At 37.0% G+C, this 26,093-nt stretch overlaps 1 protein-coding gene and 1 pseudogene across 12 annotated transcripts in view; one reads left to right on the top strand and one right to left on the bottom strand.

Moving 5' to 3' along the window:
* Window positions 1–26,093, top strand: part of GTF2I (general transcription factor IIi) — a 143,479-nt gene that overhangs the window by 102,817 nt on the left and 14,569 nt on the right. For all 11 annotated transcript variants that reach the window (XM_082358531.1, XM_082358524.1, XM_082358521.1 and 8 more), the window contains 8 exons: window positions 7,273–7,383; window positions 8,506–8,571; window positions 11,481–11,664; window positions 15,268–15,326; window positions 16,132–16,203; window positions 20,956–21,139; window positions 22,141–22,199; window positions 25,317–25,388. In XM_082358531.1, the coding sequence (XP_082214657.1) occupies window positions 7,273–7,383; window positions 8,506–8,571; window positions 11,481–11,664; window positions 15,268–15,326; window positions 16,132–16,203; window positions 20,956–21,139; window positions 22,141–22,199; window positions 25,317–25,388 (807 nt within the window). The remainder of the gene's footprint in view (window positions 1–7,272; window positions 7,384–8,505; window positions 8,572–11,480; window positions 11,665–15,267; window positions 15,327–16,131; window positions 16,204–20,955; window positions 21,140–22,140; window positions 22,200–25,316; window positions 25,389–26,093) is intronic.
* On the bottom strand, window positions 122–7,265 carry LOC309612675 (elongin-C pseudogene; annotated as a pseudogene). Its single transcript has one exon. The product of its transcript is annotated as an elongin-C pseudogene (transcript).

The following is a 26,093-nucleotide window of genomic DNA, read 5'->3' as shown; positions in this document are numbered from 1 at the left end:
AACAAATAAAGTACACACATATCACATTTCCCGTAGTTTTTTCTTCCCATAACTTTACATCTTGGTACTTCATCATTATTATTTTTTTTAACTGCTACATAACCTTTCTTGGTTTGCTATCTTTGTCTTTTTTTTTTTTAAATAACCTGTCTTCTACTGGTGTCCACTTGGTTATTTACGGTGTTTGGCTACTTCAAGCTATTCAAAGTGTTTGTCTTCATTGCTTCTAAATTATAAGTTGATTGGTAGCTTTTCCCTAATATCAGAAATTTTCTCATACTTTGTGTATTAACATCTCAATTAATTTAATATACATATTTTATCATTAACATAATTTTACTAACCTAAAAGCAGTTTTGAATTGTTTCTAGTCAAGTAAGTAAGTAATTAACTAATTTGTCCACACCGGGCGGCGTGTGGGATCTTAGTTCCCCAGCCAGGGATCGAACCCCAGCCTGTTGCACAGAGTCTTAATGGACGGCTAGCGAAGTCCACAATAATTGAATTTAATTGCTTTTTAATTTGAAACTCAACTATGAGAAGAAAATTTATAAATATTACATTTATATTATGAACACTAAGAACCTTTTCCTTCCTATAGAGATAAGAAAAATTGATGATTAAAATTATTAGCATAAAGCTTTTAAATAGGACTAATAACCACATTGATTTATCTGAAAACAAATCTTAAAACAGATAAAGATAAAGATAAACAGATGAAGATAAACAATTTGTTTATCTTTATCTGATAAAGAACAGATAAACAATTTGTTAGAATTGTTTAGAAAATAAACACTTGTTTTTAATAGTATAAGACCTTTAAAGGGATGTCAAGATAATTATGAAATAAATGACTTATAAACTTGAAATGTGTGTCAATCTTTTCAGTTTTAACTCTTTGGAGGGAGTGATAAATCCCATTTCTTTTAAACTAAGACATAGTACCAGAAGTTTGATACATCATCCAAATTTGTCAACAAGTAGAATTTTGCTATTGAGGCTGCTGCCTTATGTTCAGAAGACCAGTGAAATACCAGGTCTGTGTAACGTAATTACTTTACAGGGTAGCATTTTCTGTGGGATATATGTTTATGAACAAACTATTATATACCAACTCTAATTAAATTGCTAATTAATTGTTATCCATACATTAAGGAAGGTAAAATGTAATCTGTGATACTAACAAGGAAGTTCAAATGAGAACTCACATGCACATCTTTTTATAAGTATATTGTATTTTTTTCTGGAAAGATGATTATAAAATGCTAGAAACTAGGAAAATATCCATAGTTAGAAAATTAAATTTTGATACATTCTCATATTAGAAAAAATATATTGGCATTGAAATGGTAACTTTTTTTTTTTTTAATATGTGATCTGAAAAAAGACCCCTAGTGTAATATGCTTAGTGAAAAAAAAAAAAAAAAACCCTGCCTTGCAAGAACAAGTCACCTTTAAAAGGAAAAGTGTATCTATAGAACTATGTTAGTTTTGTTTAGGAAAATACTTGTGCTTGGAAGGAAATAAGATAATCCTGCTTGCCTGGGGGTGACTTTTGTTTTCTCATATTGTATCTTTCTGCATTTCCCAAAAAGTTTATAGAAAAGAAAAAAGAAACTTTGTCATCAAGTAAGTTTGTAAGATTTGCCACAGTACTTTAACCTTGATATCTTTATTTGCAATTATGTGAAGTCATGAAGGGTTTAATTGAGATTGATGCAGACACGTTAAACTGCAGGAAATAGTCTATTGAGCTGAGATGTGCTCTTCCATTTGTGATGATCAATTTGTTCTTGAAGACATTGGTGCGCATGTATAACTTTTGTGACTTAGGTTTGGGAAATACCCCCTTGGAGTAATATGGCTGTGCGTGCCTTAATTTCATAAACATCATGACTACATTTCTGGGTAAAATCAGACTGTTGTCAGGTCTTTGACACATGCATGTCTTTGATAAGTACAGAGACAATCTTACCTAAGAGTTGTTTGAGGTCTGGCTGTCATGGGTGTGCTAATAATGGGAAGCGTTTTGCTTGAGAAGAGGTCTCCTTACAGTGCAGTTCACTTTCAACACGTTTTCCCCCGAACTTGAGTCATTCACATGTTTATTCTGCTGTGGCCTAATGCCCTGATTGTTTCTTAACTTAATTTGTCTTCAAATTGATTTTTTAAATTTTATTTATTTATATTTATTTATTTGGCTGTGTTGGGTCTTAGTTGTGGTGCGCGCGGGCTTATCTCTAGTTGTGGCTAGTGGGTGTTCTCTCTCTAGTTGTGTCACGTGGGCTCCAGGGCGCGTGGGCTCTGTAGTTTGTGGCACGCTGCCTCTCTAGTTGAGGCACACGGGCTCTGTAGTTGTGGCGCGCGGGCTTAGTTGCCCTGTGGCATGTGGGATCTTAGTTCTCCGACCAAGGATTGAGCCCGAGTCCCCTGCATTGGAGGGCGGATTCTTTACCACTGGACCACCACGGAAGTCCCTTCAAATTGATTTTAAGTAGATTAAAAAGGTTAGTTTTGTGTCTTAAGTAAGACTCTTTGAAATTTTAAATTTTCTTTCTTAAATAAATTGAAAACTATACATAAATATTTACACACCGGAATGGAGTTCACAATACCACCTATATATGGACTATACTTTTTTGGTTTTTTTTTAAATAATTTATTTAACAATCTAGGAAGTTTGCAGCCATCAGCAGTTCCAGTGCAATTTCAGGTGCAGTTGGAATTCAGGAATCTCCATGGAGCTGTTAGTGTAGCAAACCTTGTAGGTAAAATACATGCATACTTTTGATAGCACATGTATGTGAAGGGATCTCTCTAAAATTGACTTCATTAGTTTCGTTCTCAGCAAACTGACCTGGGCCACTCAACATGGCTTTTATTGTTCCTGATGTTAGCACATGTTCTCTTTTTACAGTAAATTTGTGACCATCCGAAGATATCAATTTTACATGCATGGCATCAGGGCCCTTATAGCCACTGTAGGTTTTCTCTTCTCCATCCACTATGTTCTTATGAAATTCTACTTTGCGTCCACAGGAACTTTAGTAGTTTCTCATCAGCCCTGCAGCAACCACTGTCACCGCAGCGGGTCCCCGCGCACCACCACAGCCCTACGCCAGGGCCACTTTGGATAACACTGTTTTAGAATTTGAATAGTTGGATTTCATCCTCTGATGGTATCCTTTTTCATGAAATTTATGCTTAGGACATTGATAAATACTTGGCTGCCGCACAAAATTAAGGACTGCACTGTTCAAAGGTTCATTTAATCAGTCCACAAATACCAGGCACCTTGTGTGTGCTGGGGGTTGTACTAGGTGCTAAGGAGTGAACAAGGTAGGCAAGTCCATTGAAGAGTTTTGAACAGAGAAGTGGTAAGTTCTGTCCTCCTTGTTGAAGAAACAGGGCTGCTGTAAAGACTGAGAGCAGACCATAGTGGAAGCAAAGCTGTTGTAGTTGTCCAGGGCAGAGAGGGAGGTGCTTTAGAACTGGATGGTGACAGTAGGGATAAGGAGTGACTGAATTCTGGGCATTTCTGAAGATAGAGCAATAATAGTCTTTGCTGTTTGTCACTGTGTAGTTATCATGCTTATCTTATAAATGTTACATGAGAGTTCATAGAATCTATGTAATTGGGTAGGTTATCATTTGAATATTTTGTATTTTCAACTTTATAGTTGCTAACAAATCACTTAGTGAACATCCAATTATTATGTAAAAATTAGACTTTTGGAGGATTTAGGACATGGGTCCATGGGTGGAAAATGCCACCTATTAATTTGAAATGTGTAGGGGTAATTAATTAAGAGAAAGAGCGCCTGGTTTATTTTGATTTGTTTCTTTTACTTTGAATAGGTGTCAGATTATTTGATAAAACATTACCAATTTGATTATGTTGAAAAGAGTATCAGAAAAAATTTTTATATGCTATTAATGCATTCATCAAGAATTAGATGAGTTTAGTAACACATTTTAGCTCTGAGGTCTGTGTTATCTATAGGCATATTTGTAAGTATGTTGCAAAAAGGAAAACAGGATTTTTCTAGATAGTAATTTGGGGTTAGGGTCTGTTACTGCCTTTTTTCAAGGGGTGGGAGGCTTGTTTTTAAGACTGAGGCATAGCTGTGACATATTCCTCACTGAATTGCAGCTTTTGCATGTTAAAATATCTTGAAATTCATTTTATAAGCTTTTAGTTTTGATGATGTAAATATTTTTAGTTTGGGCTTAAATTGGAAGTGTCCAGAGATATGTGTCTTTTTACACAAAAGTGGTTGTTTATAATGTTGAAGCACCATGATAGAAAACAGTGCTACCTGCTGGACTGATTGTTAGAGGCAGACTGGTTTCTGCTACACGGAAATAATTTGGATCCTTTGTGAAAGAGATTTTGAGGTCAAGAGTAACAGTTTTTCATACTTTTTCAAAATCAGAGTTTTTTGCTGCAAGAGTAGAAAAAAAAATAGAAGGTGTGGTTGAGTTCATAGCTCTTCTTGATCTCATTCCATGTTTCATATGAATTAAAACACTCTAAGATCCGGTAATAAATATATGAAATGGGTTAGTCTTTTAATAAAATATATGTTGTGGTATTTTATCATCACACATAATTAATTTCATCTGTTTACATTTAATAGATTGACTTCATTATTTGTCACTGGAGAGAAATGTGATAATCACTTTTTAATATTTTACAGTCTTTGTTAAATCATTTGTTATCTTGTTAAAAAACACTCTCCTAGATTTGTCTTTTTTTATTTATGGTCGATGAGGTTACTTTTATAAAATATATTTATACTATTAAATCCTTTTGTTTTAAAATAAGTTAATCTGATTGAACAAATGAGGTCTTGGACACTAAAGAAAAGCTCTCTTGCCCTTTCCCCTTGGCCTCAATTTCAAACCGTTCGGATTACAATTGGGATGAATATAATAGAGCACTGACTTTTCATTACCATCCTAAAGCTATATTTTCTTTTTTATTTTATACTCTTTCGGTTTTCATGTTATATAATTCAATTAGCAATAATTTTAAATGATAATCTATAGAAATATTTAGGCTGCATTGGCCTGTAAGGAAAATACTTTTAAATGTCATTGCTTAATGTTTGTAAAGAAATATTAATACTAAGCATTTAAAATGCTTTGACAATATTCATAGGTGAAATGAGTATATTTCATTTTACCATTTGCAAATTAGCCTGAAAATACTCTCAGGCGTCTAAAAATCTATTTGGAAATTGGAAAGGGGGGATTTTGTCAGTCTGTTTTCAGAATTGAAAGCCAGACATTAGAGAAATACCTAATACGTTTTCCAAAATGTATCTACTTAGGTGTGAATCTATTTAATAACCTATTTAAGAATCTTCTGACCATTTTTAATCCTTGTAGTAGTTTAATCATTATGAGCCCATGTTACATAGTCAAGTTTTATTTTACTGGTAGTTTGTCTTTTTTAAATTGTTTTTTACTACAAATTTTTTTTTGTTTTTTTCTGGATTTGAACATGGGTTTCTACAGTGGAATTCAACGCGTGAAAGTTTTTGTAGTGTCGTAAGTTGTTTATATGATAACTTGTTCCTGAAATAGTATTCCCTTTCCCAGCACATAAATGGGTCCTAATATGACTTTATCTGGTATCAGTGACATTGACACCTTTTTCTCTTATTGGTTTGAATAGTCAGTCAGTAAATGATTTTAGGTAGTCAGAATATCTGTTGACATTACAGTTGGCCCACCATATCAGCAAGCTTTAACCAACTGCAGACGGAAGGTATTCAGAAAGAGTTTTTTAGAAAATTCTAAAAAGCAAAACTTGAATTTGCCATGTGCCAGACAACTATTTACATAGCACTTACATTGTCTTAGGTATTAGAAGTAATCTAGAGATGATTTAAAGTATAAGGGAGGATGTGCGTAGGTTATATGTGAATAATATGCCAATTTATATAAGCGACTTGAGCATCCGTGGATTTTCGTTTCCACAGGCTTTGTCTGTAAAGGAAGAACCCAAAGTCAGTGAACAAGGGCAGCCATGTCTGTGTTCTCTGATGCTATGATAGGAATGAGATTTAAGTATTTTAGGCTTTAGTCAGATTTTCCCTTGATTAACATACAAAGTATATAAAAGTTAGCCATTGCTGTCCAAGGCATCATTGTATATTAGGCTAAATTTGAATTTCTTACTGTTTTTTGAGAGTTAACCTGCTTAGCTGAAAGAATGATACCCATAATTTCATCTCAGCTGCACTATCTAGCATATGACATGGTTAAGTCATATAGCATTCTCTGATCTTGTTTGTTTAGCTATAAAATGAGAATGAAAATTATACTGAAAAGGGGAACTTAGTGTATCTTATGGTATCTTTTTGTTAACTGCTGTTGCCTTTAACCCAGTAATTATTTTCTTCTTCATCCCACATTTTTTTAAAGTATAGATACCTGAAAATGGTATTTTCAATAATTTATAGATGGTGTTTGAGCAGAAATCTCAGTAGTGTGCCAACTGATATTTTCAGGGACCAGAAGAAGACGACAGTTGATAGCTTTTCTTACTTGATCCAGTGTCCTTTATTCTAGCACCAGATGTATTGAAGTATCACGGCAGAGTTGAGTTGCAGGCATAGCCACAAAGAACTCTTACTACAAAGTCTTAGGTAGTCTATATTCAGTGCTTAAATATATGATCGCTCATTTTCTACATACATGGGTATTGTATTGGATGAATCAACAATACCTGTTTCACAAATAATATAATCTTACTTCTTTTAGTTTCGTTTGTTAAAAGTTTTTAACATACAGTTATCCAGCCTCCTTTATGTATGCTTGAATTTTGTATAAGCTTAAATATTTTTCCATTCAAGATATGTTTTCTCCCCGTTTTCTTATATATTTGTATAGTTGTTGGTAGCTGTCTCCATTAAAACCCTTTTCTTGGAAGACTTAAAATACACTGTAATTCTAGACAACTCTCTGAGAGGAGTTAGGAGAAGGGGAAGTTTATATGACTTAATTCAAATTAAGCAGACTGAAAAAAAGGAGCAAGACAAAGGAAAATGAGTGTTATTCACTTGAGCACCTCCGAAAAGAGTAGAAAAGCTGGAAATGTAACTGGGAAAAAATACGCTGAAAATGGCAATACAGAAATAACGGTTGCTGTCCCAATCATATTTAAATCCCCCCACGTCTTTCGAATGCTGAGGATTTTACAGGCAGTGGCTGTCACTCACTTAGACTGTTCCTCCAGTGATGATAGTTTTCTTTTTCAAGATGATGATTATTCTCCACCTACCAAGAGACCAAAGAGCAATGAGCCTCCCCAGCCGCCAGTCACAGAACCTGCCAATGCCGGCAAACGGAAAGTGAGGGAGTTCAACTTTGGTAAGTTCTCAATTAAATGTGGTCGGTCCTCTTTTCTTTTTTTTCCTTCCGAACTTTTTCTGTTACTGAAGAGTTACAGCATTCTTTGGGGAGGATGCCTTAAATATATTACTGCCTTATAATCTAAGCTGAGGAAAGCCATGGACAGTTTGAAGTAACCTTACAGACACTGCTTACACATGTTTGTGTATACCAAAGCATAAGACATTGTGTCTTCTGTTGTTAACTAGAATTGGTAGACTTAAGGGAATTTCCTGGCAGTCCAGTCGTTAGGACGCGATACTTTCACTGCTGGGGCCCGGCTTCAGTCCCTGGTCAGAGAAGTAAGATCCCACAAGCCGTAATGTGGCCAAAAAACAAAAATGGGTAGACTTAAAAATCAGTGTTAATGACTTAGTAATTCAGTTATTTGTCTGAGATTTAGATCACTTTTTTATTTCAGATATAATTTTTATATTAATTTTTCTTGCTTTGTGTAACTGCTGGCCTCTAATCAAACCACAGTGGTATCCTTTTGAAGGGACTAAGTAAAATATTAGTGGCAAGATGTGTTTGTGATCCCTATTTTGAATAGATGGAACATGTAGCTTTATACGTTTTTTAAATAGTACTTTAATATTTTAAGTTGTCTTAGTCATAATTACTGAATATAAATTGAAGTTATATATATAGTAAGTTTATATATATTCTTTAGCATGCTATTATAAGTTGCAACTGTATATAAAGTCTTATTTCCGTACAACTTAGACATGTTTTAGAAGGTTTCCTGCACAGTCTTGGGGACCTTTCTCTTTTTCTCCTCACTTTGTAGTGTTTAATTGACGGGTCTTTTCTGCCCTCCTGCTTTTCAGAATTTATAAGTTTAAAAAGAGGTACTCAGTATGAAGTGTTCTGAAAATAATCTTTAAACAACCCTATAATCTCTCACTGAACCAATTATAAGAACCGCAAAAAAGAGAAAGTCCTTAGGAAAACAGTAAAATTATACAGACAGGTGGATTATTAAAAATCAGGATATATTATGTAGAAAATAAGTTGTTAGATGTTGGGTCATCTTAAGAACATATTAGTGCCTCCAAACAGGGATTTATCATTGAGTTTTAACTTTCTCTCAATTTTCAGAGAAATGGAATGCTCGAATTACTGACCTGCGTAAACAAGTTGAAGAGTTGTTTGAAAGAAAGTATGGTAAGTCTAAACTCAAAAATTCCTGTAAGGTTTTGTCCGTAAGCTTTTTAACAGTGGAATTACTGTTCATCTAATGTGAGCAAGTCCCATTCTAGCAGTGTTTATGCCTTCCTTACTTATCTGTCCCTGGAAGGGTAGTGGATAGTGTCTGTCCAAATATTAGAAATTTTCTTTCCAGATCACAGCAAAGCTTTAGAAGAAGTTTCCTTTCTTTAATTATCAATTAGTATTTATGTTAAACTTTCAGCATGCATGTTTGGGAGTTTATTTATATATTTGTTGCAAAATCTTGAATCTTGGAGATTTAATTGAAGAGTATTTTCTTAAGCAATAGTCTTCCTTAAACCTGATGTGTTAAATCTAGTATTCATCTAGATGCCCTTATTTCCCCTACTCTCAATAGATACCTGAGTTTGTTAGATCTCAAATTCTCTTTTCCTTTTAGTATTACGTCCTATAGCTACCTTTATATAGTAATCAGAGAAACAAGATTTATTATCACCTGGTATCAAATGCTCACCTAGAAATAGCAAAATTTGTTTAAAAATACCTGTTTTGTTGGGTTTCTTAAATTTGGAGAGTTCTTTGCAAATGACTGGCAAAGCTGTAAAATTGTATAATACACTGAATTTTAACTTGAAAGTCTGTAATGCTATCCTGCATTACTGAATTTCTCTAAGTGAATTTTTAATTTAATTTTATTTTTTATAAATCTATTTTATCCATTTTTACTTTTGGCTGCGTTGGGTCTTCGCCACTGCGCGCGGGCTCTCCCTAGCTGCGGCAAGCGGGGGGCCACTCCTCGCCGCGGCGCGCGGGCCCCTCACCGCGGCAGCCTCCCCTGTTGCAGAGCACGGGCTCTAGGCACGCGGGCTTCAGCAGTTGTGGTGCGTGGGCTCAGTAGTTGTGGCTCGCGGGCTGTAGAGCGCAGGCTCAGTAGTTGTGGCGCACGGGCTTAGTTGCTCCGCGGCATATGGGATCTTCCCGGACCAGGCCTCGAACCTGTGTCCCCTGCATTGGCAAGTGGATTCTTAACCACAGTGCCAGTAGGGAAGTCCTATTGCCTGTGATTTTAATTAGACCATTTCAAAGTAAAAACTCACAACATATTCTTTCTACATGGAAGCACTATAACGTGGTGGTTAAGATTACAGGCTATGGGGACAGGCTGTCTGGCCATGTTCTCTTAGTCTTCTCTGAGCCATTTGTGAAAGGCATGAGAACTATAGCTCTACTCTGAAGATTTGATGAGATAGATGAGATAGTGCTTGTGAAGTGCTTCCTATAATACTTGGGATGTAAGTATGTAATAAATGCCTCCTGTTTATATTTTTGTTATTGTGTTCTTAATTTAGTACTATTATGAATTAAAGTAATTTACTTATCACAGTTTTATAAATTTCTGTGTTTCTCATAAAGAGAAGCAAAGGTTATGTTTTTACTTTTCTTGTGATGGTGATATATTTATTTGATTATTTTGCATATAAGAGAATAATGTTTACCAATCATTGTGAAATTATAATAACAATATTCACATTTCATAATTTCAAAGCATCTTTAATGGTAATTGCCTTCGGGGAAGGTATTTTCATTGTTAAATGTGAATATGATTTTCAGATGTAGTATATCAACGAAGGATATTAAATCTAACTCAGAATTAATGTGTAATATGGTACACTTGAAACTTGAGTACAAAGATTAATGTTTAGCAAATAAACTTTTACATAAAATACCAGCAAAAAAGTGGACCTGTTCTGAGAGGTGATTCCTGAGGGAGCAGGGGCTGAGGGGAGTCAACCGTAGTCATTTTTGCTTTGGAACCTTTCTGGCAAGGTCAGTAGCATCTGTGCTGTTCTGTTCACTGGAAAGCAGTTTATATAACTGTGCTATATGTTAATTACATGAACTAGAAACCTTTGAAAGAATTAGTGGTGTTTGCTATGTAGTCATGGAGAATTTGGCATTGCTTTACTTAGTATCAAAATGTTTGTGCAATTCTTAATGCTAGCTAAAAATGTGCTTGTGTTGTAGATGAACGTAAACTGTTGCTTTTTAAAACTTTTTATTATGAAATTCATACTTCCAGAGACCCTCTATTTAAATATCCATCACCCAAGTTCAACAGTGTTTAATATTTTATAATATTTTCTTTCTTGTCCTTTCCTGTCCTCTTTGTGATGCAAGAACATTTTAAAAGTCTGATGTCCAAGACAGCATGTCATTTCACCTCTCAAAACTCTAAATTGTAAAATGCCGAGTTGGGTGAGAGGAATGCATTCATTGTCTTAATCTCAGTTCCATTGTCACACCTAAAAACATTACACTGTTTAATACCCAGTGATATTTAAATGTCCCCTATCGTTTAGAAAAACTGACTCTTTGTAGTTTGTTTAATAAAACTATCAAAGTCTATTCATTGTGTTTGATTCTTAAGATTCCTTGTGCATTTGGCTTGTTGCAGCTGTTGTATTATTTTACTCTCGGTAAATAAATCTTAGAATTTTTACAGTTCAGAAAAATGTTCTGCTTCAGTTATTTTATTAAAAAATCCTTTTTACATGAACATTTATGTTTTTAAAATATTCTCTTTCATTATATGCTGTATGTATTAGCTGAAATTAACTGGTATATTTTTCTGGGGTCATTTGTGGTTCAAATTTGAGTAGAAAGTCTGCCTATATCTACATTATTTCAAAATAATATATTATTTCATTGCAGTTTTGACTAAGTAGAGTACTGGCACCTTTGGTGTTCTTTTCCTCTTAGTTCTTTTGTACTATTTTGCTTCTGATGCAGTGATAATAAAAGTTACAAAGCAATATGTATGTATTCGATTATTATTCTTTTCTACAAACTGTGCTTAATCCTTGTCATTTCATAATTTTCCCTTTCTCTTTTTACCCTTAAAGCTCAAGCTATAAAAGCCAAAGGTCCTGTGACGATCCCGTACCCTCTTTTCCAGTCCCACGTGGAAGATCTTTATGTAGAAGGACTTCCGGAAGGAATCCCTTTTAGAAGGCCATCTACTTATGGAATTCCTCGCCTTGAGAGGATATTACTTGCAAAGGAAAGGATTCGTTTTGTGATAAAGAAGTAAGACTCTTGGACTTTTGTCTTTGTTCTTGATTAGTGCATCTTTTTATATTGTTGACAAATATTCACTAACCACTAGGGCTATATTTAAATTAAGTTTGAGTTATTATATGTTGTTTTATTTCTACTTTTCAATGTGTCTATGTAAGTTATGCCAGGGTTGGCTTTTGGAGTATGAACACCTGTCCATGCCTGACTGGCATACAACTGTTATTTTCTTTTACAATTTTTCTCTACGTATGCTAAAGAAAATATTGAAGTATCAGTGTCTTATTTTTTAGGCCTGAATTTTAAAAAGCATAGGTGGAAATAAAGTCGATTGTAAAAATAAAAATAAACAATAGAAGTAAGAATGAAAAGAAAAAAATAGCAGAATGCTATAAATTCTTTAGCACTGACGTAAGGGTTGTAGCAAGGAGCTTTAAAAAAAAAATTTACGTGCAGCAGTTGGAAGTGTAAATGCTTCCATTTAAAAATGGCAGCCACATCACACATTTCCATAATTTCTACTGATTAAAATTCTATTAAGATTACAATAAAAGTTTTAAAAAACTAAGAGGGCATATATCAACATATTTCAGCAAATGTTGATATATGAAAACTTTCTATTAGATGCATGAAGCAAGTATTAGATGAATTTGTAAACAGGAAAAATTGGAGAATAGTTGTCTAGGAAATTATCAAATATAATTGCTAAACTAAAATTTTCAATGAAAGGGCTAAAAGATTGTTAGTATTATAAATTGTAAAGATGATTGTGTATATGAGACATGAGAAAGGATATGAGAAGAAAATAAAGATATATGCCTGGTCACATTTCATAAAGTTTCAGTGTCCTAAGGATAAAGGTAGAAATCATTAGGTTCCAGAGAATAAGACCATGTCATCATAAAGAATGAAAATCACACAGATATCATATACTTGATTTGAGCAGTAATGGATGTAACGCTATTAAGTCATTCTTTCCAAGTTCGAATTGGAAATGATTTGAACCTTGAATTCTGTAGCCAAACATGCATGAAAGCAAATAGAGATTGCAGCATGAAAGAGGTTGGGTGGCAGTTGGGATGTCTCTAGCACCAAGTAACAAAAATGCTTATTCAAATTGGCTTGTTACAGTAAGATTCTTATCTCACGTAGCAAGGGGGTCAGAGATAGGATGATTAAAACAGTGATACTTGGGGACTTCCCTGGTGGTCCAGTGGTTAGGACTCTGCACTTTCACTGCAGGGGGCACAGGTTCGATCCCCCGTCAGGAACTAAGATCCTGCATGCCGCATAGTGCGGCCAAAAAAAAAAAAGTTAGAAAAATTAGAAAATAAATAAAACAGTGATACTTGGGGCTCTGCTTCTGCTCCTTTCCAGATTCTTCCTTCCTTGTGCTGATAGTTTCCTTAGACTAGACTAGTGAGCTGGATGCAACAGTTCCAGCACTCACAGCCAGACATGTCTACTAGGAGGGACAGTAGCTACCTGTGTTTCTCTGAGAGAAGGAAACCTTGGAATATGGCCTTACTTCTCTTTGGTTAGGATTATGTCAAGTGCTTATTCTTCAGCCAGGCACAGGCATGGGAAAGATAGCACCATGATGGGTGTAGACCGTGTAGTACTCACCCTTCAGTGAGTGGGGGCGGGGTTCATTTCCCCTGAATTATGTGGCTTTCATGTTAAGTTCTAATAGGAATGAGTCTTTTTGAGTCACGTGCATATTATAACTGATTTAATTTTTTCCCACGTATCTTTGGGCTATAAATAGTAAAGTCAGTAACAGTAGCAGAATGACAGTCATTTGCAGAAGTATTCATGTTCATTTTTCTGGCAATGCTCTGATATTGTTGAGAAAGTGGGGAAATTAACAAACACCTTGATCAAAGATTACAACCAAGCAGGCTTGCCTCTGTATTGGTATTAAACAAGGGAATGATAGGATTTAACTAAGGATAAAAAGGACCCAAGAAATACCATAGGTAATAGGTGAGCTGTCCTCCACAGAGAAACTTGTTGCTAAGAGATATTTTTCTTTCAAATAAATTATAGTTTAAAAGATTTTGTCCTCCGTTTTTCTATGAACAATTCAAGTGAAACTCTCCTTACACGAGACAACGTGGTAGGCAGCCATGCAGACTAGCAGCATTGGCATCACCTGGGAGCTTTCAGAGACACCACATCTGAGATCCTACCTAGATCTACTGGATCCAACCTGCATGTGATGAGGATCCCAAGTGATTCCAGTGCTCATTAACGTTTGAGACACCCTGGTGTGGAGAACAAGCTTTGAAGTCAGAATAATAATAATGGCACTTCAGCCCGATGTGTCCAGTACAGTCAAGGAATTTACATTATCACCCACACTTTTTTTAGCAGATGAGGAAACAAGGCAATGAGAAGGAAGGAAGAAAGAATGAAAGAATGAATAAATAAGTAAATATTTCGTAGTCTCTCATGAAATTGAATGGTAAACACAAAAGGCTTGTTATAAAACCCTGACACCAGTCCTAGTCAGGAATCAAATAACCACTCCTTCCCCCCTACATATTGATATGTTAATAAGCCTGTTCTAAGAACTCTTTTGTACTGTCATTTTCTTACAGTGCTTGCGTTTTAATTTGTTAGAAGTTTTGAAATTTTTATTTGAATAACTAAGGAAAACATACAAATAATTTTATAGATTTTGCTCTTGGTTGCTGATCTTAAAGCCTATAAAACTCTATCTTTGGGTATTTAAATGTTTGTGCAAGCTCACCACAAGGTACTCATGCTGTGCAGGTTCTGTTCAAGTGCTTTCGATGTCTTTATTTATGGGAAGCCATCTCTCACATTTGGAAGGGACTTTGTAAGCCTTTCCCCAAAGGTTAATAATGTGGTTAGTCTTGATAAACAGAAACTATTATGTTTATTTAGAAGGGTAATGCTATACTTCAGCAAATGTTTTATTTCACAGCTCTTCCATTGACTTAACCCTAACATTTTCAAGATTATGGTTAATATATGGTCATGCTTCTCTGTGATCTCTGTCTCCTCCCCCTTCCCTGTTACTTCAGGATATTACAACAAAATAGAGTGAGGCGGGATACATAAGTTAGATTGTACAAATTCTGTGGGGTGTTTGTGTATTCGGAAGAATTTTTTAAAAGCATGTATACTGTCCTGCAAATGTTAGTTTTGAAATATATATGGTTTTTATAACCAGATTATAGATGTTTTTAAGTAAAGTTGTCTTGAATGTAATGTGAGATTGAAGACTCCCATTTAAAATTTTTGCAGTTTGCTTCCTTTGGTGTTATGCTTTTATGAAATACCTTTGATTTACAAAGTTTACTCTGTGTGTGTGTGTGTGTGTGCGCGCGCGCGTGTGTGTGCGTGTGCGCGCGCGCGTGTGTGTGCGTACACACACTCCGTGAAGCACATTATGAAACAATTTGCAGTTACCATTTGGTTTTATTACTCTGGAAATCTCAAGAAATTAGGATTTAGTTGTGCTCAGGAGTTCAGGCTGTCTTTTAAAAACTGGCTTTGATGACTGAATATGACATAAGTACTAGTAGTTATTACTTTTGCTGAATATTATCTGGTAAATATTTAGTAATTTTTCTCACCTTTCAGACATGAACTTTTGAATTCAACACGTGAAGACTTACAGCTTGATAAACCAGCTTCAGGAGGTAGGTCTCCAGTCTTGTGCCAAATTGTATGTCAAATCAGAACGTGATGTACAAGCAGTATTGTCCAGGATTCTCTAGAATAATAAACCCATTTTGTTCTTAATAACCCATTATAAATAAATGTAAACATCACATTTCTGGATAAACTATAAAAGGACCATGTCTGTTCTGTGTTTGAGATGCAAAATTTTTCTGGCATAATGTATTGAACAGTTTATTATCCTAGTCTGTAGTATCCTAGTCTGTATTAGTATCAGTTGAATGATCATCCATCATTATACCCAGGAGTTAAAGACTTATTTCTTAGAGTACGTAGCCATGGGCATCATCACTTGTTGGTTAGATGTGTTTTGAAGGAAATCCAATCATGATCTGTTCTCTTAGTCTCTTTTGCTCTGGAGTGGAGGGAGTAGGGTGGGGATATGAAATGGAAATTGCATCACTTAGAGTTGGTGTAATGAAAGGATTGCCAGCATTATTGTAGCCCCAAATTTATCATCACAAAAATCACCTGCTAGCTGATCTTGAGTAAAATGAATTCTATTTCCTAGCTTTAGTGGTGACACTTTTAGTGTATCTCTGTAAAATTACTATTAATTGTGAATTTTCATTTTGTTATTGTTTCGTTAGTTCTTACACTTTTTATTCAATGTCAGCGCTGTTTTAATAAACACCTTGTAAAATCTTAGAAGTAATTTTAGTTAGAACAGGAAAACAATACCACATATTTAATAATTTATTTAGTAACATTTAATAATTGATTAATGTCATCAAATTGAAGAATTTGTGTATATTACCCTTACAGTAAAAGAAGAGTGGTATGCCAGAATCACTAAGTTACGAAAGATGGTAGATCAGCTTTTCTGCAAAAAATTTGGTAAGTTTAATTTCCCCCCTAGCTAAAGTATATTACAGAATAACTTTTCCAGATTTTGCTTTAAGAAAGTAAATACTATGGATGACTCATCTCCAGTTTTCTTTTATTGTTGCTTTTTTAACATATACTGTGAAAAGATTTAAATCTGTACAGAAGGGAAGAGAATAGTGTAATGGACACCCATGTACTCTGGACTAAGTTGTTTATACTGTGTACAGGTTATTCGGCACAGGGCATTTCACAGTTTGGGAATCCTTTTGTCTTCGTACCTTTTCATAGTGTACCACAGTGGGATATAGGGGACCACCAGGAGCAGTCTGTCCCTGGAGGGCAGGCTGCTGGTTAGCAGTGTTTTGGTTGTCTTGTTTGTAGTGCTTGCTGTGCTTGCATCCCTAAACACTTAAAATACTCAGGTTTGGTTTATCATTGCAACATCTTTTGTTACCAGAAGTAACTCCCTTGCTTTATTGTACTTTTCAGCAGTGTTCAACAAGTTGTCTTATTTTTTTCCCTTTCTTAAGCATTTTAAAGTATTATTTCGGGAAGTTTCAAACGTTATTGACTCTTGGTTTGTTCCTGGGTTTCTTCATGTCTTATTGGCTGTCCTCTTCATTCTGTTGTCGGTACCTCCCTTGAGTCCATTCTTTAAATTTTGGGGTGCTACTCTACAGCTCAGTCCTGAGCCGTCCACAGATAGTCCCACTCTATCTCAAAAATAGTGTATTGTCTATATTCCCGATGACTTTCACATTCAAGTTTCTAGCCCTGCAAACTCCTCTTACACCACACCTTTATATTCACCCAGCTGCTTGACAGCTCTTCAGACGTCACAGGTCCTAGATAGAGTCCTTGATTCCCCCTCCAGCATGTTCCTTTCCCAGTCCTCCCAGTGGCACCACACTCTACCTAGTCTTCCAAGCCAAACCCCCTAGCAGTCACGCTTGATTTCTTCATTTCCACAAGGCCTCCTGCTGACTCTACATTTAAAACACACTGCAAATCCATATCTTTTTCTTCTTCACTGCTGTCTGTCACTGTAGTCAAAGTCAGTGCCCCAAAGCAGCCAGATTTTACTGCCTGCCCTTCTAACATAAACCACAAAGCACACTGTATGTCATCACCCTTTAATTTTTCTTAAAGCACTAATGGCTACCGTTTTCCTTCCACTACAACACAGTTCAAACAGCAGCCCAGATCTTGTCTCTCTTGGCTATTAGTAGAACAGTGCTTGGTGCTTGGGCAGGTACTCAACAAATACTGAATGGACCAGTGTCATTAAAAATTACTCAGAAGGACTTCCCTGGCGGTCCAGTGGTTAAGACTGTGCCCTTCCAAAGCAGGGGGCACAGGTTAGATCCCTGGTCAGGGAGCTAAGATCACACATGCCCCTCGGCAAACAAACAAATAAATAAAAGTGTGACTCAAAAAAATTTTTTTTAATTAAAAAATAAAAATACATGGAACAGGGCTTCCCTGGTGGCGCAGTGGTTGAGAGTCTGCCTGCCAATGCAGGGGACACGGGTTCGAGCCCTGGTCTGGGAAGATCCCACATGCCGCGGAGCAACTAGGCCCGTGAGCCACAACTATTGGGCCTGCGCGTCTGGAGCCTGTGCTCCGCAACAAGAGAGGCCGCGATAGTGAGAGGCCAGCGCACCGCAATGAAGAGTGGCCCCCGCCTGCCACAACTAGAGAAAGCCCTTGCACAGAAACGACGACCCAACACAGCCAAAGATTAAATAAATAAGTAAATAACAAATTAAAAAAAAAATACATGGAACAGTTTTTTTAAAAATTACTGAGCCTTGAGAAAAAGTCAGAGTGTTAAGTTTTTCCTCATCAGTATCCTTGACCACCCAACATGAATATAGGACCTTAATGAAAATGTATCTCCTCGTACATCTGGTCAGAAATCAGCTAATGAACAATAAACTAGAGAATCTTCACCACTTTAAAAATCATATTTCCAAGACATTTAGTGAAATAAGATTATGAACCTTATTTGTCATTTGAGATGCCACCACAGTGTCCTCATAATTCATGAGTAGCTGACATAGGATAATGTGCATCTACATTTACAGGCTTAAACTTTGGCCTCACATTTAGTTCTAGAAATTCAGCCTGGGGTAAGAAACAGCCAATCCTGTTAGATCGTGGGTGCCTGCCAGCCAGCAAGCTGACTTTTCCCTCGTGGAAGGAGAAAGCTGTGGGTGAGATAGTGTACTCATAGAAAGAAAAATTAGCCTGTAGAAAATATTTTCTCATTGTATCAGAGCCAAGAAAATAGATAAAAGAGTTTATGTATTGTTACATGACAAACAACAAAATCCTGCTTGTGGCCTCAGGTGGGTCATTCGGGACTGGAGTTACTTTAGAGAGTGAGAAGCCAGCAGAATTGTTGCTTTCTTTAAGGTTACTGAAAGGGAAAGAAGAAAACATCAGACTGTCTGTCGTATCAAGCACAAGTCTTGAAGGTTGTACAGCAGCAGCAGCGTAGTCATTCAGCACCTGTGAACCCCCCGTGTGTCAGGTGCTGAGAACTCAGCAGCACAGAGGGTGGTGAATGCTTCCCCTGGGAAGCGTTCGTTTATAACTTAGGGAAATATGCGTAGCAAAGCAACCAGTAAATGTGCAGTATATTAGAAGGTGTTAAGTGTTCAGGAAAAAATTGAGCAAAATGAGGGGGATAGGGAGACAGAGGGTTGGTTACTTAATATATGGGAGACCTCGTTGATGATGTGATGAACACCAATGCACTTGGCCTTCCTCTTTTCTGTAACTTGTGCTGTTTCTCTCTCAACTCCAACAGTTTGGTTCTTTTTTATTTTATAGAAAGTTTGTTAGAATTAGGATTATGTTCTTTTTTGTTATATTTAACAGAATAATTACAATTAATATGACTCCTAGGTGTGAGTGTGAAAGCCTTTACCATATTTTAAAAGAGAATATTTCTTATAACAGCCATGATCTAAAATTGTATTTGGTTTTTCAAATACACACTCCTTACTTTTATCAAAGAGATCCTATACTTGAGCCCTTCAGATTTGTTGCTAATGAAATGAAGGAAGAAATTAAGACAGAAGGCCTTTGAATTTGAGAGGAAAGTCAAACTAACAATCAAAGAAATGCAGATTCTTCAAAGAGGCCCTCTTTTTTCAACCATCAGATTGTAAAATATTTAAATGTAACAGAATACAAGGGAGACCTATAAATGCTGATATTTTGTAAATTGTTTGGATCTTTCTTCTTACAAGCTCTGTTTGGATGTGGCTTCATAGTAGGGGTTAGTAATTCCATTTTTACATTTTAAAATTTCAATGCCACACCTATTCAAAAGTAGAAAAATAGTACAATGCATTCCCATACACCCATTTTTGTAATCAGTGATCTTTAAGATTTTCCACATTTTGTTCATCCTTTCCTCTTTCGTTCCCCTTGTAGGAATTTCATAAAGCATATCACAGGCATTGTGTCATTTTCCTTGTTCAGTGTGCACCATTGAACAACATTGAGTTTTATTTATATTATTTTATTTTTCGCTGCGTTGGGTCTTCGTTGCTGCACGCGGGCTTTCATTTGTTGCGGCGAGCAGGGGCTACTCTTCGTTGTGGTGCACGGGCTTCTCATTGTGGTGGCTTCTCTTGTTGCGGAGCACGGGCTCTAGGTGCACGGGCTTCAGTAGTTGTGGTACACGGGCTCAGTAGTTGTGGTGCACGGGCTTAGTTGCTTCACGGCATGTGGGATCTTCCCAGACCAGGGATCGAACCCGTGTCCCCTGCGTTGGCAGGTGGATTCCCAGCCACTGCGCCACCAGAGAAGTCCCAGTATTGACGTTTTAAACACAGTGTCCTCATCACGCTTGACAGAATTAACAGTCTCTCTGCTCTTATCCAGTCCTTCATTGAGTTTCCTCATTTACCTGAAAAATATCTTTAAAGTTTTTGCTTCGAACCTGGATTTAAACAATGAAGTTTCATGCCTTAATTTTGCTTGATATGTCTCTTTTAATCTAAACCAGCCTCTGCTTACTATTTTTATTTGTCATTCCATGAATTATTTCCTTGGAAAATGGTACACTGATGAGGTTTAAGGGGTAAAGAACAGTAATCTCATGGTTGCAATACAGATAAAAGTATAGCCTGAAGTAAGTTAGTGTGCAAGAGCCAATAAAAAGTTTATTGTACTCATGAAGCATTAAGTAGCAAAAGTCTGCCTCCGGATATTTGAAAAAGTAGTATTTAAGTTGCGCTCTTTATTGTTGGTCATGATTTTCTTCTCTTTATTTATTCTCAAAGATACTGAGAATTTTAAAAATAAGATCTTAGAGGGACTTCCCTGGTGGTCCAGTGGCTAAGACTCCACGCTCCCAATGCAGGGGGCCCCGGGTTCGATCCCTGGTCAGGGAACTAGATCCCACATGCATGCTGCAACTAAAGACCCCGCATGCCGCAACTGAGACCCAGCGCAGCCAAATAAATATCTTTTAAAAAAGAATACATAAAAATAAGATCTTAGAGCTATTAAGATGGCCTTAGTTTCAGGAAACTTAAATTCACTGAAAGTTACTTCTTGATCATGGGTCATTTAATATTTGTATTTGCTGTATTAAGTCTATTTCAGTAGTTGGTGTTGATGTTTTCAGAGTATACTTTGCTTTTTAAAAAGTGGACATATACTTTGCTATGGATTGTATTAAAATATGATTTCAGCGGAAACTTAGTCTCCAGTCTTTTGAATTGCTTTTCTTCTGTAAAGCTGAAGCCTTAGGGAGCACCGAAGCCAAGGCTGTACCTTACCAGAAATTTGAAGCACATCCTAATGATCTCTATGTGGAAGGACTACCAGAAAACATTCCTTTTAGAAGTCCCTCGTGGTATGGAATCCCAAGGCTGGAAAAAATTATTCAAGTGGGCAATCGAATTAAATTTGTTATTAAAAGGTAGGATTATAATTTGCAGAAACAAATTTAATGTCATTAAGAAAAAATTAATTTTGTAAAAGTGGGCTTTTCCCCTCCCAGTTGGACTTACTCTCCACATTTAAGATTAAGGTGTTACATTTGGATTCAGTTTTTGAGCAAGTGTCTGTGTAGTACCAGGCACCAGATGTACGAAATTGGGTCCAACAGGAATCCTGTCCTTGGGAGGCTTACTATATAGATCAATGCAGTAAAGTGCTACTTGAACACTTTGGGGGAGAAGGCAAGGGTGGCATGCAGTTTGGTCACTTGTGCATAGAGAACACAAGAAGGGGGTTCAAATAAAGGAAATAACCTAAGTAGGTAGGCACAGGGAGGTGTCAGATGTACTGGAATGTTCGGATAACCACACCGTTCTGTATGGAAGGATTGATGACCTTGAGGGCATAGCATGATAGACAGACTGAGATGGCCCAGTGGAGGAAGGCTTTATGTCCTTCACAGTCAGCAGAGTATTGAAGAGGTTTTAAAGCTGATTCCTCTTAAAATAATTTGAATTGGACCTTAAGAGTATTATTTTGGCTTGAGTTTGAAGGATAGCAGAGTGGGTAATTTGAGGGCAGGGAGTGGGAACAGAAGGCCCATTTAATAAAGAATTGTCGTTGGGATAGACTTTGCTTGCTGATTGGGGGTTGTGCATTTGTATGTCTATTTGTTGGGACATCCTTTAGGGTGACATAGCTAGATATATCTACCTGTATTGTGCTCTAGTTCATCTGAAGTTTCAGAAACAGGAGGTCGAACTGCTTTGGGGCAAAACACAACTGTTTTGCACAAGTTAAGCTTAAAATTCCTTTGAGGACATACAGGTGGTTCCACCTGAATCTTTGTAAATTGCTACTTTAAGAATAATTAAAGTCACCAAAATGATATTGTCACTGCAAATGAAGGTAGAGTGAACCACACTGGAAATTAAGGTGGGCTTAAATGCTCTCATCCTGATGTCAATTGTATTTTTACAGACCAGAACTTCTGACTCACAGCACTACTGAAGTTACTCAGCCAAGAACGAATACACCAGGTAAGATAGCTGTGAAATCCTTTTTAAAAGCTTAAGTAAGTAGTTTCTAAGCTTTTATTAATCTTTTACAGCCATGGAATTCCTCTTTTTTCTCCCTCCCACCCAAAAAGTCTTTTGTGGAAGGTCAATACAGGCACTCCTTGATTTATCCACATGAACATAAGCAGTCTGGGGGGGAACTCGAGCTTTGAATTTAGACCAGTGGTATTCAGTAGAAATATAACGTGCGTCACAAATGCAAGCCATATATGTCACGTAAAATTTTCTAGTAGCCAAATCTGTTTTTCATCCTGTAATCAACATAAATACATGATGAGTTAGTTTACGTTTTTCATTTCTTTTATTTACACTCTTTATTTGAAACTCTGGTGTGTATTACACACTTACAGCACATCTTAGTTCAAGTAGCGACATTTCAAGCGCTCAGTTGCCCACATGTGGCTAATGTGCCAGACCATGCAGATTTAGGCCTTAATCTATTCACAAGGACCTTGTTTTTAAAATGACAAATACTGTGATTGCAGCAGCTGTGCTGACATCATGCCCAGTAGAAAAGAACTTTAAAAGTCTCGGTCTCAGTTGTCTGAATGGTTTTATTTTCTTTGAGGTATAAGTGTGCCTTTATTTCTTTCCCATCTTTTTGTTTTCCATTCCATAATGTCAGAAAAAGTGACCACAACTCGTAGATCTTCTACAACCTTAGGAACTTCTGTTGCTAAGAACCAATGGGTGTTTCTGAATTGTTGCAGTTAATCTTTTCCCTCCCTCTCTCCCCCGCTCCCTCCCTCCCTCCCTCCCTCCCTCCCTTCCTTCCTTCCTTCCTTCCTTTCTTCCTTCCTTCCTTCCTTCCTTCTCTTTCATTTTTGCAGTTAATCATTTTTGTAATTGCTAAGGTGAACTACTATACAGGAGGGGTTATTTGTCTGAACTATAATACTGATTCTTGAGCTTTTAGGGTACCTGGAGGCAACCGGTGAAGGTCACCAGTATGCCAAATAGATTGTATAATCTTTTGTTTATCATGGCATGAGAAGTATTTGAGAAATACTGTACTAGGGAAACAAACTGTCTTGTGCCCAGAATCCTGCCGGGGAGAAGATAGAGTTGAGGCTTAACTTCTCAGGTTGAGCAGCAACGTTAACCCAGCAAGCTCCCCAGAATGCTTTCGATTTAGGCAGAGAAACAAAATATTGGTGACAAATTGAAGACTGGACGTGACAGAGACTTTGCTAAGCAAAGTAATGCAAAGACAAATATTCCCAAAGGTAGCGCTTTAATATGCATTAGTCTGAGTATGATGAAAGTCTATGTATGAGTCTTCGTTTCGCAAGACAGACCTCAAGTTCAAGCTTGTGATTAATGTGATCACTGCTTCTATTAGGAGCAATTCTAATAATGACTGCAAATTGAGGATGTTAAACATGTATTATTGGAACGATCTGTAGGCACCATACAAGTTACTCCGAGGATTTAGTAATATTTTCAGTAGTACTTGATCTGCTGTTTTCTAGCATAGATGGTTACAGGCCTATTATCAAAAGACTCTCCGTTCTCCCAATCATTAACAATGCTTGGCCTTCTGCCATTCGTAGAAGACCTTGGAAAGAATCAAAGGTTGTCCTTCTTCATTGCAACAGAATGTTACTGGGTCTGCCAGTCACCCAGGCGTTAGTCTTGCTGGGCCAGTTCAAGTCCCAGCGTACCTGACAGAAGAATTGTATTAGTCCTTGCCGTCAGAGACATCCACTTAACTCTGAGGTAACAGTTGTGTGCTTAAACACACGTGGGTGCACTTTGTTCTCAATTTGGTAAAAGGTAGATGTCAACATGTGAGAAAGTTGTGGCACTAGCCAGATAGCTGAGCTTTGAAGGGGAAGAATGAGAAGGTGCTTGGTTCTTGTGTAGAATGGTACAGAGATCTTTTTGTATTAGAGCAGCAAATACCAGAGAAGGAAGTGCAGGGTGAGGCAGAAGGGGAGACTGAGCACCAGGTTAACAGAAGCCCTTTACCTCGGAGAAGGAGAGTCTAGATATTGTTATAGTAATATTCAAATTTGGTTTATACCAGACTGACTTTGTCTGGTCGAATGGCCGAGTTACCATATTAAACCCTTGAGATGCTGGGTTTTCTTTTAAAGAAAAGGTTTTAAAGTACTTTCACAGTAAAAGTAAAGTGGAAATGAAAGATTTTCTGAGGCTCCCAACCTTTAGCAGTATTTTCAGAACTTCTCCAACATTTCCTATCGCCTTGTCCACAGACACAAGTGACTTTCACACGTAGTGCGATTCTTGCACTCTCTACCCTTTCCTCTTACTCTCTCTTTCCCTCCTTTCCTTATCCAATACCTCCAACCATCCTCCATTGTCTCCAAGTCTACCTCCGTCCTCTCCATCCTCAGCTCCACCAAACAAGCCCCGATTTTCTGCCCAAGTAAGTGCCACCCTACGTGTCTTTTACAACAGCTTATTTTTTCTTTATTTTTATGTTGTATGTAAAAGGGGGTGGTTGTCTTATAAATGAGGGGTTAGGAAGTGAACTGGGTCCTAGATGTGAGTAGTACTGAGTGACATCTCCCTAATCACTTTATCATTTATTTCTTGCTGTGATTAGTGAAGTTTTCCTTTGTGTAAATCTGTAGGCACACGTGTTCGATAAAACAAGGAATGCCTGTTTAGAAAGCAAATGCAAGTGAAGCTCCTCTGGTTGAACCTGGCGTAGGAGGCCTGGATCTTTATATGGCTGGTCCTCCCAACCCTGCGAGGGTTCTTTGATGTACCTCCAAGGAAAAGTGTTTGAAAACCATTCATTCTAAATACTGAACGAACAAGTTCTTCTTTATTTACAATGTTAACTTAAATTTGAATTCTATCTCCCTGTACTTCTGATATTTGACAAGTGCAGGAAATCCTTCTTTTCCTTATCTGAAGTTTTTGCTTTTAAGCAAAATTTTATGAAGAGTGTCACTGGATTGTACACCTAAAACTTATACAATGTTATATGTCAGTTATATCTCAATTTTTTTAAAAATAGCATCACTGGAAAGAACAGCATCCAGTCTAATTTTGTGTCAGCATCCGTAAGGGACATTGTTAAATAGATTTATTTTTCCTTTCTAGTCAAAGAAGATTGGAATGTCAGAATTACCAAGCTACGGAAGCAAGTGGAAGAGATTTTTAATTTGAAATTTGGTAAGTAAAACACAGTGATTATGTCTTAATTTAAAAACATTAATGAAAGGCAGTGTTTTGAATGAACATTATAGCAGTTCAGGACCTAAAGAAAGAAGGTCCCAGAAACTGGGTTTGACTTTCTGCTACTACATTCACTACTTAAACTGAGCGAGTTACTTTCTGTCTCCTGGATTCCGTTTTCTCGTGTGTCAGAGTGGGAGAGGAAGGGAGGAGTTGGGGAGGAATCTCAGTTCCGCTGTCTGTACTTGTAACCTGGCTAACACCTGTGGCAAATAGGTTTCATCGTCTGTTTCAACGTAGATTTGTTGACAGCGGTTTCCTGGCGCGCTGTCTTGAGGATTCTGAGGAGGCTCAGCAAGAGTGTTTCAGTTGATTGGGTGTGTCTGTCATGGAGAAGGAAGTAAGGAGTGGAGTGATATCAATATTCCTGGGGCGTTGCCATCGTCGTTTTAATAACTGGTATTGACATTTGTGTCCTGGATCAGGAATCTTCAATACTCTTGACCAGTTCTGCTCAGATGCATCTTATGCACCTCTTATCTTTTTTCTTTCTTTCTTTCTTTCTTTCTTTTTTGTTTTTTTTGGGGGGGCCGTGCCCCGCGCAGCTTGTGGGATCTTAGTTCCCGACCAGGGATCGCACCCTGCCCCTCAGCAGTGCAGGCACAGAGGCCTAACCACTGGACTGCCAGGGAATTCCCTCTT

Source organism: Balaenoptera borealis, assembly GCF_965194805.1.
Source record: "Balaenoptera borealis genome assembly, chromosome: 16".
Lineage (NCBI taxonomy): Eukaryota > Metazoa > Chordata > Mammalia > Artiodactyla > Balaenopteridae > Balaenoptera > Balaenoptera borealis.
Note: the sequence above shows the minus strand (reverse complement) of the source record. Positions and strands in the feature narration are given on the sequence as shown.